At 31.4% G+C, this 13,109-nt stretch overlaps 1 protein-coding gene across 5 annotated transcripts in view; it reads right to left on the bottom strand.

Moving 5' to 3' along the window:
- Positions 1–2,814: 2,814 nt before the first annotated feature.
- The window catches only part of goe (gone early), a 99,706-nt gene continuing 89,411 nt past the window's right edge, over positions 2,815–13,109 (bottom strand). For all 5 annotated transcript variants that reach the window (XM_070110725.1, XM_070110723.1, XM_070110722.1 and 2 more), the window contains exons 5-16: positions 9,020–9,140; positions 8,819–8,912; positions 8,373–8,421; positions 8,133–8,284; positions 7,925–8,052; positions 6,385–6,488; positions 6,206–6,315; positions 5,868–6,053; positions 5,607–5,791; positions 5,416–5,538; positions 3,027–3,539; positions 2,815–2,953 (exon numbers count right to left, since the gene is read on the bottom strand). In XM_070110725.1, the coding sequence (XP_069966826.1) occupies positions 2,866–2,953; positions 3,027–3,539; positions 5,416–5,538; positions 5,607–5,791; positions 5,868–6,053; positions 6,206–6,315; positions 6,385–6,488; positions 7,925–8,052; positions 8,133–8,284; positions 8,373–8,421; positions 8,819–8,912; positions 9,020–9,140 (1,853 nt within the window). In that variant the 3' untranslated portion in view covers positions 2,815–2,865. The remainder of the gene's footprint in view (positions 2,954–3,026; positions 3,540–5,415; positions 5,539–5,606; positions 5,792–5,867; positions 6,054–6,205; positions 6,316–6,384; positions 6,489–7,924; positions 8,053–8,132; positions 8,285–8,372; positions 8,422–8,818; positions 8,913–9,019; positions 9,141–13,109) is intronic.

The raw sequence follows: 13,109 nt of genomic DNA, 5'->3' as shown, positions 1-13,109 counted from the left end.
AATGCATTTCCATAAGAATCCTTGAAGCTGCAAAACGAAAAAAATACAAAAACAAAACAAATCAAATTAAAATGCAGAACCAAAAAAAAAACATATATACAAACAAAAAGAAGAAAAGAATGCGCAGAAGAATAAACTAAAAGAAAAAAACGAATAAGTAAATAGCGAAATGAACGAAGGGTTCGGTGGGAGAAATCTAAGGATACGCATGTGATATAGAAACAAACAAAAAATGTAACGAAAAAGCAGTACCTAAAGGCAAACAGGCGCAGAGAAGTAAAAGGGGGAAAACTGAAATTTCCGCGGAATAGCTTTATTCTAGACGAACGAAGTGGCAGAACATTTAAAATGAGACAACAAACGATCGGCGACAACAAAGAGTATGCAAAAATTTACTATTTACTACAAGCATGATTACAATTACGTAATGCATATAAACAATTATTATTTAAAGCAATAGTTCATATTAAATTTATAAATTATCAAAGTAAAGAAAAAATTGCAATAAATTGGCCATTTACTCCCTAGAGCATTGCAGCGGCGCAGCGCGTGGCGTTACAAACTCAAAAGCCATCAACAATTTAGGTATTATTTAATGAAAGAAAGAAAAAATAAATAAAAAATACAAATATACGAAATCATATATAAAATAAAATTAATAATGCATCACATGGCACGAAATGCGATGCATAAAGAGAGAAATACGTTGTTATAATTCTAAAAAATCTAAAAAATACAAATGAAATGTTTTATAAATCGTTAAGATTATTACTACAGCAAATGGTAAAAAATAAGTAAATAAAATATTTAATATCTATACATATACATATGTATGTAATAAGTATAAAATAACCTTAATAAATATAAAATAGAAGAGGAAAAAATTATAATAAATAATAAATAAACAAATAAGACAAAAGCAACGCTGCTGCTATTGTTAGAGACCAAAAAATAATTCAATAAAGAACACAAAAAAAAAACAAATACAAATTTTAACTTGAAATAACTGGAGAATATTAATTGAAAAGTAAGTATGTATATATAGTACAATGTTATAAAATTGCAGCTGCTGAAATTAGCCGCTGTTGAAAGGTAAAAAATATATATTTTCCAAATTTGCGCAAAAATTGCAATCTGGTCACCCCAGACACTCGCAGCCGCTCCAAAATTTTTTCGTTGTAGCACAAATAGTAGTTTTCTACCAGGCGCGCAGAACCAGAGACCTCAGCTGCGCCTTTGAGGTATGTAATAGAAAATAATAAATTTTTTGCCGGAGCCACCTACTGGGCATTTTTGGTCGCCTTAATCAGTTTTTATGATTTTGATAGCAAATAAATGGAAATTGAAAATAATTAATTAAATAAAAAAAATGAACAAAAATTATGAAAACATTAGTATTATAAAAAAAATTATATTATGAAATAAATTAAAATTATGACAAAAAATTTTAAAAATTGAGTGAATTAAAAAATAAAAATTTTATTTGGCGTATGAACGGGATTTGAAAGGTTTCGAAAAATTTATAATTTAATAAATAAAAATTGTTAATAAATTATTAATATGAAATGAATTAAAAATTTTGAAATTAAAAATATTTATAAAAAATTTAAAAAAAATATTAAAAATTAATTATAGAAAAATTTTAAATATATATTTGCAATTTTTTGTATTTGGTGTAAATTTTAACCGATTTTAATGATTTTAGTAGCAAATAAATGACAGGTATTTGATAGGAGTCTCGAAAAATTGATAATTAAATTAAATAAAATTAAGAAATAAAAAAATTTAAATAAATTAAAAATAAGTAATATTAAAATTATAAAATAGATTAAAAATATAAAATAAAATAAAATATGTAATAAAAAATTGAAATTAAATGTTTATATCAAATAACTTAAATTCGAAAAAATTTTAAATCTGTAAAATATCTTCGTATTTCGAATTTTTCGTTTTTCGGGCAAATCTTAACCGATTTTTATGATTTTGGTAAGAAATGAATGCAATTTCAAAATACTTTCGAAAAATTGATAATTAGATAATAAAAAAATTTTAATAAATACAAATTATAAAAAATTTTTAAATTATAAATAAAAATAAAATTATGAAATAAATGAAAATTATGAAAAACAAATTGAAAAAAATCGAAAATAAATTAAAATTGAGAAATAAATTAAATTCGGGAAATTAAGGAAAAAATGTAAAAATAAAATTGTGTGTTAACCCATTTTTAAATGAAATAAAAAATTATTAAATAAAAAACATTTTTGCATTTTTTACTTCAATAATCTTTATTTTGACACATATCCAAATATTGGTTTTTATTTAAAAAACTAAATGATTTATGTTATTTTACATTTTGTGTAGTAAATAATAATTTAAATTCATGCGTGTCTTTCTACCGCTTTCATAATCTTAATTAAATTTTTATTTTTATTTTTTGCATTTTTTGAACACCACTAAATACATATGTATGTATGTATATGTATACAATGAAGAGATGCGCAGCAAGTCATTTTCACTTAAAACCTAACTGAACTAACTAAAAGTAATTTGTATAAACTTACAAAAAGTCTGCACAAATAGTATAGAGAATTCTACACACTGTAGTCCTACTTAAAAAATACTCTACAAGTACAATAATATTAGTATAATATATAAATAGCGGTAAACTACAATAGAATGTAAATGTAAACTTCATATGTATAAATGTGCTATTTGCTATAACCACTACACACACACGTGTGTATGTATAGCGCTGGCATTCGCTAGTCTTGGCAATAAAAATATGAAATTGTTTCGTTATTAAAACAAAACAAAAAACGACTAAATTCTTAGGCATGCATGTACATATGTTTGTATGCATGTTTAGAGTATGTTGGAACAGCGCGCTTCGGGCGCGGAACAGCTAATGGAACGCGGCAGGAATTGTATATGCTGCCAGGTCGCTGTGAAACTGCAACGAAACAACAAATAAAAGTAATTAAAAAGTGAAAAATGTACAACAAATCAAACACACAACAACTCACAGGTATTCCTCAGCCAGCTGCTGTTCTACATGCGGCTTGATCGGCGCATAATACCTGTCCGCAATCAGCGTGCTGCAGTGCTTCTGCATATAAGCGAGCGTGAAGAGTTCGTTCTCGTTAAACGAACGCAAGCCGGGCATGCGATGGCGATGCGTCAAACGTAGATTCTCATAGGTCAGTGCCTGATCAATGCTGGCGCCAGTGATGGGACTGCCCGTATCGATGGCTTCTATGAAAGTGGTTTGAGCGCGTGCGGCAATTTTCGCTGCGCTCAATGTGTAATGGAAACTTCTCAACGCATGCGTGGAAAGCTCATCCAAATCGCTGGCATGACTGTGCGCCGTAGCCTCGCCCAATATACACTTGACATCTACATTGGGCAAGTCGAATTGTGCTGCGAGGCTTTCGTTTGTTAATATCGTGTGCTCGGCTTTGTACTGCTCCACAAATGTGTAGATGGAGTCGATTAGAACTTCCAAAATGTCGGCGCCAAGGCGTGCGAAGTTAACTGGACTATAAAGAGGCGGGATGGGGAAAAATGTATGTATCAGATAGACAAAAATAGAAAAAATTTAAAAATCAAATGAAAAAACATACATATCTACATAAAAGAATAAAAACACGAAAAGAGTCAAAATAATATTTTTTCAGTAAAAGGATCTTCACAGAAAAAAATAAACAATAATAAAATAAAAAGTAGCTGGATCAAATTTAATTGAATTAAAATTAAACCCAACAAAGAAAGCACTTTAAAAAAAATTTGGATAGCACAAAAAATTAATAGCAAATAAAATAAATATTGCAGAAAAATTAAAATTGGGGATCTGGTACCGAAAAAAGTATCCATTTAGTTATATTTACAGTAGGGTGAGCCAAAAAAAATTGACTTACAGAATTTGTTGGTTAATATAAACGTATATATAATTGATAATAAAATATCTCAGCGAGACAGATCGGCTAGCTTTTAAAGTTTCCCATTTTAAACACATAAAAAATAATTTTTCATTAAAAACAACCTAACTTTTGAACCATTCAATATAAAATTTTTTAAATCGCGGCTACCGGTAGAACATAAAATTTCCTAAAAAATTTGTCTCAGGGGAATTTTTTTTAAATTAAAAATGTTGTACATCTGTCCTTTCTGCATCCTAATTCAGTTGGGAATAGGTTGCTGATAATGCATTAGAAAAATAATTGAATTATTTCCCTTTTTTTTTGTAATACCGAAAATCTTACTTCCGAATACCCAAATACGGGTTTGAAAAAAAATGTAGTCCTGAAAACCGGATTTATTTTTAAATTTCAATGACAAATAAGAGATTGAAAAAAGTAGCCCTAAAATAATAATTATAAACAAAAAAAATAAATTGTTTTAGAATTTACTTTTTTCATAGTCTCAAAATCAAGGAAAACAAATAATTTTGGGTTCGGAAAAAAAACAATTTTTTAAATTTAAATTCAATACTGTAAATTAGGTAGGTAGACGACGCACCTAGGCCAATAGAAGGCCCATTGTGATTCCACCGGTACTAATGTTCCCTCACTCTATTGTCTACTCTCTGAACCAACCCGTGCTTCTGATGAAGTTCATCAGTATAAATAGTTTTATGTGAACAACTTCTGATACGTCATCCAAGAACCCTCAACCGATAGTTGCGATTCTTCTCCTGTATACAGCCTTACATTCGCATAGAAGATGTTTTTTAGTCTCATCTTCTTTTACCTCCTGACAGCTTCTACAATAGTCATTGTAATTAACAAACAACTATTTTTGTGATGAAATTTAAAGCTATTACTTAAAACCAAATTAAATTATAAAAAAAATAATTAAAATATTTATACTCTGCTAGTTTGAACCTTACGATGTTTGAATTTAAATAGAACTTTATTATTATTTATAATATGTAAATTCTTAACAAATTAAATAAATTGATAACATCCACGTTTTCCTCTTATTTCAATGGTTTATAATTATATGATCGAACGGGACCAGTATTTTTAAAACAGAATTTTTTTCTCGAAGATCTGGCTTTAATCCCATATCGTAGCAACTGTGATATAAGTTTGGCCGAAAAATGATATACACTAATGAAATCAGTGAAAAAGGTAGTTTATATACATATTTTTAATTTTTTAGTAACTACTTATTATAATTAATAATAATGTTTGTTAATAAGGCTAATTTGGACTTTCGAAGAAAAATATTTCGATTTTTTAAGCTAACTTCGAAAAATGGAGAATTACTTTTTTCTCTCTGTCGTCAAAATTTAATTTGGTGCAATACCCAGAATAAATTGTTTGTGTCTTATAGTTAATTGAGACCACAGATGACTTAAAAAATTAGCAAAATGTATGTATATACATATATATAGCATGTTAATATACTTACATGGGATATCTGTAATCATAGTACTTGGATGCAGAGACACCGCGCGATATGATCAACATATTCAAAATATTCGAGTACCTAATTGGCTGTGGTACATAATAGGCGTACATTTCGGAAACAATGCTGTAGAAAAAAGTAAAAAAAAAATGTTATATAGAAAATTAAAATTTGTGATAAAAATCGCGACTTACGTGTCTACAATGCTCATGGCCTTCAATTTTGCCTCCATGCGCGCTTTACGAAAACTCCAAATCGATTCCAAATGCTCAACAAAATACAGATTATTCAATAAAAGATCATTGTAGTAGTCTTTGATATATGTCTTTTCGCTGAGCGCCTCCTCGGGTATGCCAATCTGCAGACGCATTGTAGTCAACTGGAATATTAAGGAAAAGCGTAGGTTAAATAAAGGTACTATATATACATATATGAGCAGTGGAAAATATGCATACTTTATCTATAATGTAGCTCTTGACACGCTTATCAATCCAATTAGCCTGATTCACCGAATCCTTCAACTGATTTTGCAGACTGTAATACATAAGTCGCAGGAAAGCATCATTGCCTTGCGCTTTGCTGGGATTCTGCGCACCTTTGCCGTTGTCATGTTTGTAGTCTTGCGTGGCATAGCGTTTGGACTAAACACCGAAATACAAAGCAAAAAATTATGAATAAAATTTTATAGGTCGTAAAAATATTTTTAATAAAAATAAACTTAAAATATATGTATGTAATTTTTTTTTGTTTTTTTTTTAAGAATTAAAACTATTTCACATTTTTTAGTGCACACCTTTGATCGCTCAGTATTTTGTTGCTGCTGCAGCGCGTCTACAGCGAATGGCAGCCAATCGCGTACAATTTGCGAGCAAACCATCCAACGCGGATATGTAGACGTATGACCTTAAAAAATAAATACAAATGAATAAAATCCAATTACAATAGCAACAAATCTCCAATGTGCTAACTAACCGTAAATAGCATGATCGAAGTTCTCCATCAAATTGCGATATTCTGGTGACAAATGAGGCAACAGATGACGCGCCAACGACCAGATTATAAAATTGTTAATGGGTCTAAAATATTGCATAATAAAATTAAATGATTTCTCCTTCGCCTTAAATTGAGTAATAAAATGGTTATAGCGCATAAAATCAGCAATGAAATATGAAATTTGTAACGCTAATAGAAACAAAAGCGAAGCGACAAAATGTAAGAAATATAAAAAATAAAACGAAATTCAAGATGGCAGCAAAATTTTTATATATGAATGATTATTTAATGTGTGGAAAACCCTTGAATTAGTTATATGAACTAATATGGCATTTAGTGAGCGCATTTCGCGACTAAAAATTGTAGATGGCGAAGGCTGTTCGGTATTGTTTTTTTCGCAGTATGTCATATTTTTTGAGGCTACAACGGCAATCAAATAAATAAACGGATTATGCATACGAGCGCAAATGCTATGTGTAAACTGCGGTGAAGATAAAAAAAAATAAATTTCAAAAACATAGGAACCAATATTTTTAAATATTCTTGAGAAACTATAGTTATGGAAACAAAAAATAATTATGTTAAAAAACTAGTTAATTTTTTTATTATTTTTTTAAATTATGATAAATACATAATAATTTAAATTATGATATAACAAGGAAATTACGCATGCAGCGAAGCTATAATACGCTTCACAAATACAAAAGGTTCCTTACATGAATTTAATTCCGATCGTTCAGTTTGTATGGCAGCTATATGATTCCAACCGAACAATTTTTTCGGGCATTGTATCGTTAATTTGGACAATAATCTACTTGTATGACAAATTTCGTGATGATATCTTGTCGAATACAAAAGCTTTCCATACAAGGACTTGATTTTGATCGGTCAGTTTGTATAGCAGCTATATCGTACGGTGATCCGATATCGGCGGATTCGACAAATTAACAGCTTCTTGAAAAGAAAGGACGAGTGCAAAATTTCAAATCGATATCTCAAAAATTTTGTGACTAGTTCGCGTATATACACACAAACGGACAGACAGAAATGGCTAAATCGACTCAACTTGTCACGCTGATCACTTATATACTATATGTATATTTGATAGGATTTCCGACATTACCCTCTCTGCGTTACAAACTTCATGGCAAACATAATATTTGCTACTGTTTTATTATGCCAAATTTACTGTCTTAAGTTTTCATATTATTATTTTATTTTTGCTTTTTTGAAAATGGAATTCAAAATACATATATACGAGTAATATTGTAATATATTGTAATTCAACTATATTCTTACGAAATGAAAAATAAATTAAGGACCGGATTTACAAATTGGAGTTAAAAATATACTGTTATGTTGCGTTTATAAAGGGTTCACAATAAATCTCTATTTCAGTAAACTATTCTTTCTTTTTAATTAAGAATTTTAGTTATATACACTTGTAAAAAAGTAACACTTATGGCCTTATAGATGCCTAGCCAAGTCTACGTACACATATATGCATATATTTACATACTTTTTATCGGACGTGGAGACCACAGTGGAGAGCTCACGAAAAACATTCACGTCACGCACAAGAATTTCTGTTTCATCGCTGATTTTAGTGTGTCTGAAAATGGCTTGCAGCGATTCCATTATTGGCAGCTGAAATGTAAAAATAAAAATTTAAAAAAATAAATTTTACAAAGTAATGTCAAAATATTATGCATTTCCAGTAGACATACCGACGGCGCAATTGTTTTCATCTCAGCCAAAGTTTTTATTTCATTCAATTTGCTCTCATCGGATTGTTTTACTGAGTCGATGTGTGTGACGATGCGTTTCTCATAGTGGAAAATTTCATCGGCAAAGAGATCAGCTTCACGTGAAACAATACCTTTTGAAAACACAAAAATATAATAATAACTTAGTAAACTGATAATAAGCGGAATATAAAGTGTAAATTTCGTCATTAAAATATTTACCTATATTTATGGCAAAGTCACGAAGCAGCAATTTATAACCGCGTACGATCTGCATAAAATGAAATATAATATATTATATAATGAAGTTATATCTGTAATACATCAACTTATTATTATTTAAAAAATAATTCAAATAAAAACAGTTATGCTCAAAATTTAGACAAATTTTTTCTAGCTTCAAATTGAGTTTAGCTGTTTATCCTGCAAACGGTTGCATCTAGGTAATAGGGTAAAGCCGAGCAACTATTCAAGAAGCTTTGTAGAAAGTTTGATGTTGCCACATTCACAGAAAATTCAATTATCGGCGTATTTCCTTTAACGCATCTTTTAACAAATAGATGGTTCGACAAGTCTTAAGCCGCTTAAATTGCTTGAGAACTTATTAGAACCTTTTTGAGTTATTGCGTTAACTTCGGTTGATCAAAACTCTTTATTTATGCACTTACCGCATCATTTGAGTCAATGCTGTAGAAGTAACGATCAGGCAAACCGATTTCGCCTTCATCCAAAGTTATGATGTACTCATGCGGTTTGTTAAAGCTAAAATGGTGAAATAAGTTTAAAAGTAATTATATAAAATTATATATAATGCGAATATTAAAAAAATATCGATAAAACATACATATATATATAAGAAAAATACTAACCGATTTTCAACACTGACTTTATAATATGGAAATATGCCATAAATAGCCTGAAGATGCACTAAAGCCTTTTTATATTCCCAATTTCGTAGTTGTATGGAATCCCGAAACGCTTGCCAACCCTCTGCAATGAGAGAAATAAAACTTAAATTTTTGAACAAACTGTACATGGTAAACGGCTTGATCACCGCTTACGGGAACTTGTTTGATATTAAATATCTTAATATTTTAATGAGTACACTAGGGTGGAGCGAAAATAAGTGGGTAGTTAAAAAAAATATTTTTTTGGATAATCTACAAATTTTACCCTCAGGCTAAGCAAAAAAAAAAAAAAATTTCGCTCCAACCTAATGTACACTCATACAAAATCTCAATGTTACTGCCCAACAAATGAAATAATGAAGCAGCAGCTACGGTTTGGATTCTTGGACTAAAACTTGCCTGGTGAGTTTTACCATGGAAAAATAATTGAACATAATAATGAACCACTGTCAATGACGGTAACATCGAAAAATGTTAATGAAACAGTGCTTCGAAATCGTCGTGTTGGCATCACAGAGATAGCAGAGTATCTTAACTTTTCTTATGGAACGACTCAACAAGACAAACCCTGAATCTTTTGTAAAAAACGACGTCGAATAGAGGTCGCATAAGAGATGCTCGACAACATAGCTGATGACCCTACATTCATTAAGGGGTTAGGGGTAGTCAGAAGCACAAAAAAATGAGAATTTTCAGTAATTTTTTTTTGCTATTAAATCATGTTATTTCACAAAAGTAGTAATATGGCATTATTACTGTATACAATGTTTTGACTTAAGTCACGAAAATTTCAAAAAAAAAAATTGTATTTTCCAAAGTTATAACTATCTGTGTTGACCAAGTTCCCAAAAAAGGTCCTTGCGGTGACAGGTCCTTGGAGATTCATCTAAAATCAATCGGATAAAAAAAATTAGTTTTATAAATAGATAATCCTGGGCCTGATCGAAGCATTTTTTTTTTAAATTAACAAAATGGCGGCCTCAGGAAATATTTTTTTAGATTTTTGGGAAAAAATCAACAGTTATTTGGTCTTAAAAACAAAAATCCTTTGATCAGGCCCGAGTTTATTATATATTCTTAAAGCTGTATAAATTTCATTCAGATCTACTCAGCGGTTTTCGAGTTACAGTTGTCACCAGTTCAAAAAACATAGTTTTGAGAAAAACGCATTTAAAGTTTAACACTTGAGCTCCCGAGCGCTTTGAAGTGCCCGAGCCCGCTTTGTTATTTGTCGAATAACTCAAAAAGTAAATATCGGACCAACTTGAAATTTTCACAGAATATTTTCAAGATATTACACTTAACGAAAAGTTAAGTGACGATATGTGGGTGTGTTGTATGAATATCACGTCAAAACTGTCCAACAATCGAGAGAATGGTGCCGAAACCGAATAAGAAACAAGTAAGGAAGGGCTAAGTTCGGATGTAACCGAACATTTTATACTCTCACAAAGTCAAATGGTGCACTCGTTTTAGATTTCTTTGTGGAACTTGCCGCCTTGTTCTATGTTGACTGATCTTTCCGGTAAAAAGTCAACTATAGGCACTGGGGTCCACATACTCAGTACCTAGGGGCTTGAACAGTTTTGGTTCAATTTAGATAATTTTTGGTCACAAGGTGGCATACATTAAACGTAAACGCAAAGTTTTACGCCGATATAATCATTGTTGCTTGATATGCATACTGGAGAGTGAAAGAATCAGATAGAATTGAAAATGGTGTTATATGGGAAATAGGCGTGGTTGTAGTCCGATTTCGCCCATTTTCGCACTATAACATAGAAATATGAAAATAACGTTATGCACCGAATTTGGTTGAAATCGGTTAAGCAGATCCCAAGAAATGAGTTTTCACCTAAAAGTGGGCGGTGCCACTTTTTTGAACGCGGTTCCTATAAAGTCATCTCATAACATCCCAGAGATAAAATTTAATGTCTCTGGCGTGTTTCGTGCTTGATTTATCGCGCTTTTAGTAGTTTTTAACAGTACCGTTATATGGAGAGTGGGCGGAGTTTCCACCCGATTTCACCCATTTTCACACTGTAGGCAGAGGTGCTAAAAACATTTGCTTCCAGTGAATTTATTATTATAGCTTTAGCGGTTTAAGAGATATGCAAATTAAACCTATTAGGGGGCGGGACCACGCCCACTTACAAAAAATTTAAACTGCAGATGCCCCTCCCTAATGTGATCCTGTATACCAAATAACAGTCTTGTATCTTATTGTGGAGCTTAGTTATGGCAATTTATTTGTTTTTGATTAATGCCGTTTTGTGGGCGTGGCAGTACCAACCGTCTTACGGTACCAAGAAACATGTCTACCAAGTTTCATAAAGATATGTCAATTTTTACTCAAGTTACAGCTTGCACAGACGGACGGACAGACAGTCACCCTGATTTCAACTCGTCTCTTCATCCTGATCATTTATATATGTATATATAACCCTATATCTAACTCGATTAGTTTTAGGTGATACAAACAACCGTTAGGTGAACAAAACTATTATACTCTGTAGCAACAAGTTGCGAGAGTATAACAATTCGATGAAGGCACTGAAGGTCATCCCAACCGAGGCTTATAACAAAGAACCTATTTTGAAGACAATGTTGTTTTCTTGTAAGTCCGGGTCAAACGACCACAAATTAGATGCTTGGAAAAAAATGTTGGCTTTTAAATCCAGCAATACTACTAGTGCTTAAAGACTTTTGTTTTCTCTCGATCCGATACAATGCACTTTTACGGACAATGGCTCAATAAACACTCCATTTTTGGAATGACCTTGATTTATATCTTGAAATAGATGTAAACTTAAAAAGCATCACCAAAAATATAACACAGTATCTTCAATGTGACATCTATAAAACACTAAAGGAATTATGATATTTTCAAGGCGAACAATTCTGCCATAAGTTCTCTTACAAGCCCTGACCGTTATAAAAATTAAATTATAATACATTTTTCAAAAAAGGGAATTTACTTTAATAATGCATATATTAAAGTAGCGTTGTACAAAATTGTATTCCAAATTGTCACCTTTTGCTTTTACACAAGCCCTCAAACGATTCGGCTATTGATCAATAGCAGCACACGAAGTTTCCATTAATATTGACGACGCTGCTTGAACCAAAAATTTTTTGAGGTCAAATTTCTGAATTTATATGGGGTATTCGATGGGTCATGTTCTCCTAAACTCTGACCACAAACTGTAGTCCAATGGATTTAAACGTTGACTTCTAGACGTGCTGGATCAGAATCTTGCTGGAAGATCGAATGCTATCCATCGAAAAGAGTATTGCTTAACTGCCTTTCTACGTCTTCTAAAACATCCTGTTGGTAAACTTTTTTCCTAGTTTTAACCCCTTTTTCACAGAAGAGAAGTCGTGTAACGCCTTTACAGGAGACTCCTCAACAAACCATTACAGCAGCTGGATGATGACCACTTTGAACCTTTCTATTAAAATTAATGCGCCTTTGGAAGTTTTTGCGTAGTTTTTTGTTGTTTTTTATTAACTTCGTCAACGGTGGAAAGCAACAAAAGAAACGGCTTGCATCTATTGAGTCTAATTTGCTTCAAGTGCGTTGTCAGAAGATGACCAGTTGACCGGCAGTGGGTTTTCGTCTAGAGATCATCTCAAAATAGTCTAGACATAGATCTTGTCGATATATCTATTTCCCTTCACATAATTTTCTGCTTTCTAAGATGATTTTTGCGAATGGGTCCGCGTAGAGTTTTTATAGTTTAATTTGTTCGAACCACACGAGGACGACCATTTTTTTTTCTATAATCAACTACAGACGTTTGGGAAAAACTATCAACATTTCCGAAGCATGAAGTTTTTTGAGAAGCCTTTGTATGTCAAGTAACATAATAACCGCAAAACGATATTCTTTAGCTCCCCACTGAACTGTTTATTCTATGTGATTAGATACCGCATACAAATTATAATAAAAAAATAACGAGACTTTTCTCTGTGCATAGTAAACTTTGAAACAGAATTTGTGGCAAGCTTTTGGCACTTTGAAGTAGTCTTTAATTCATATAGCGACATT

This window comes from Bactrocera oleae, chromosome 5, assembly GCF_042242935.1.
Source record: "Bactrocera oleae isolate idBacOlea1 chromosome 5, idBacOlea1, whole genome shotgun sequence".
Classification (NCBI taxonomy): Eukaryota; Metazoa; Arthropoda; class Insecta; order Diptera; family Tephritidae; genus Bactrocera; species Bactrocera oleae.
Note: the sequence above shows the minus strand (reverse complement) of the source record. Positions and strands in the feature narration are given on the sequence as shown.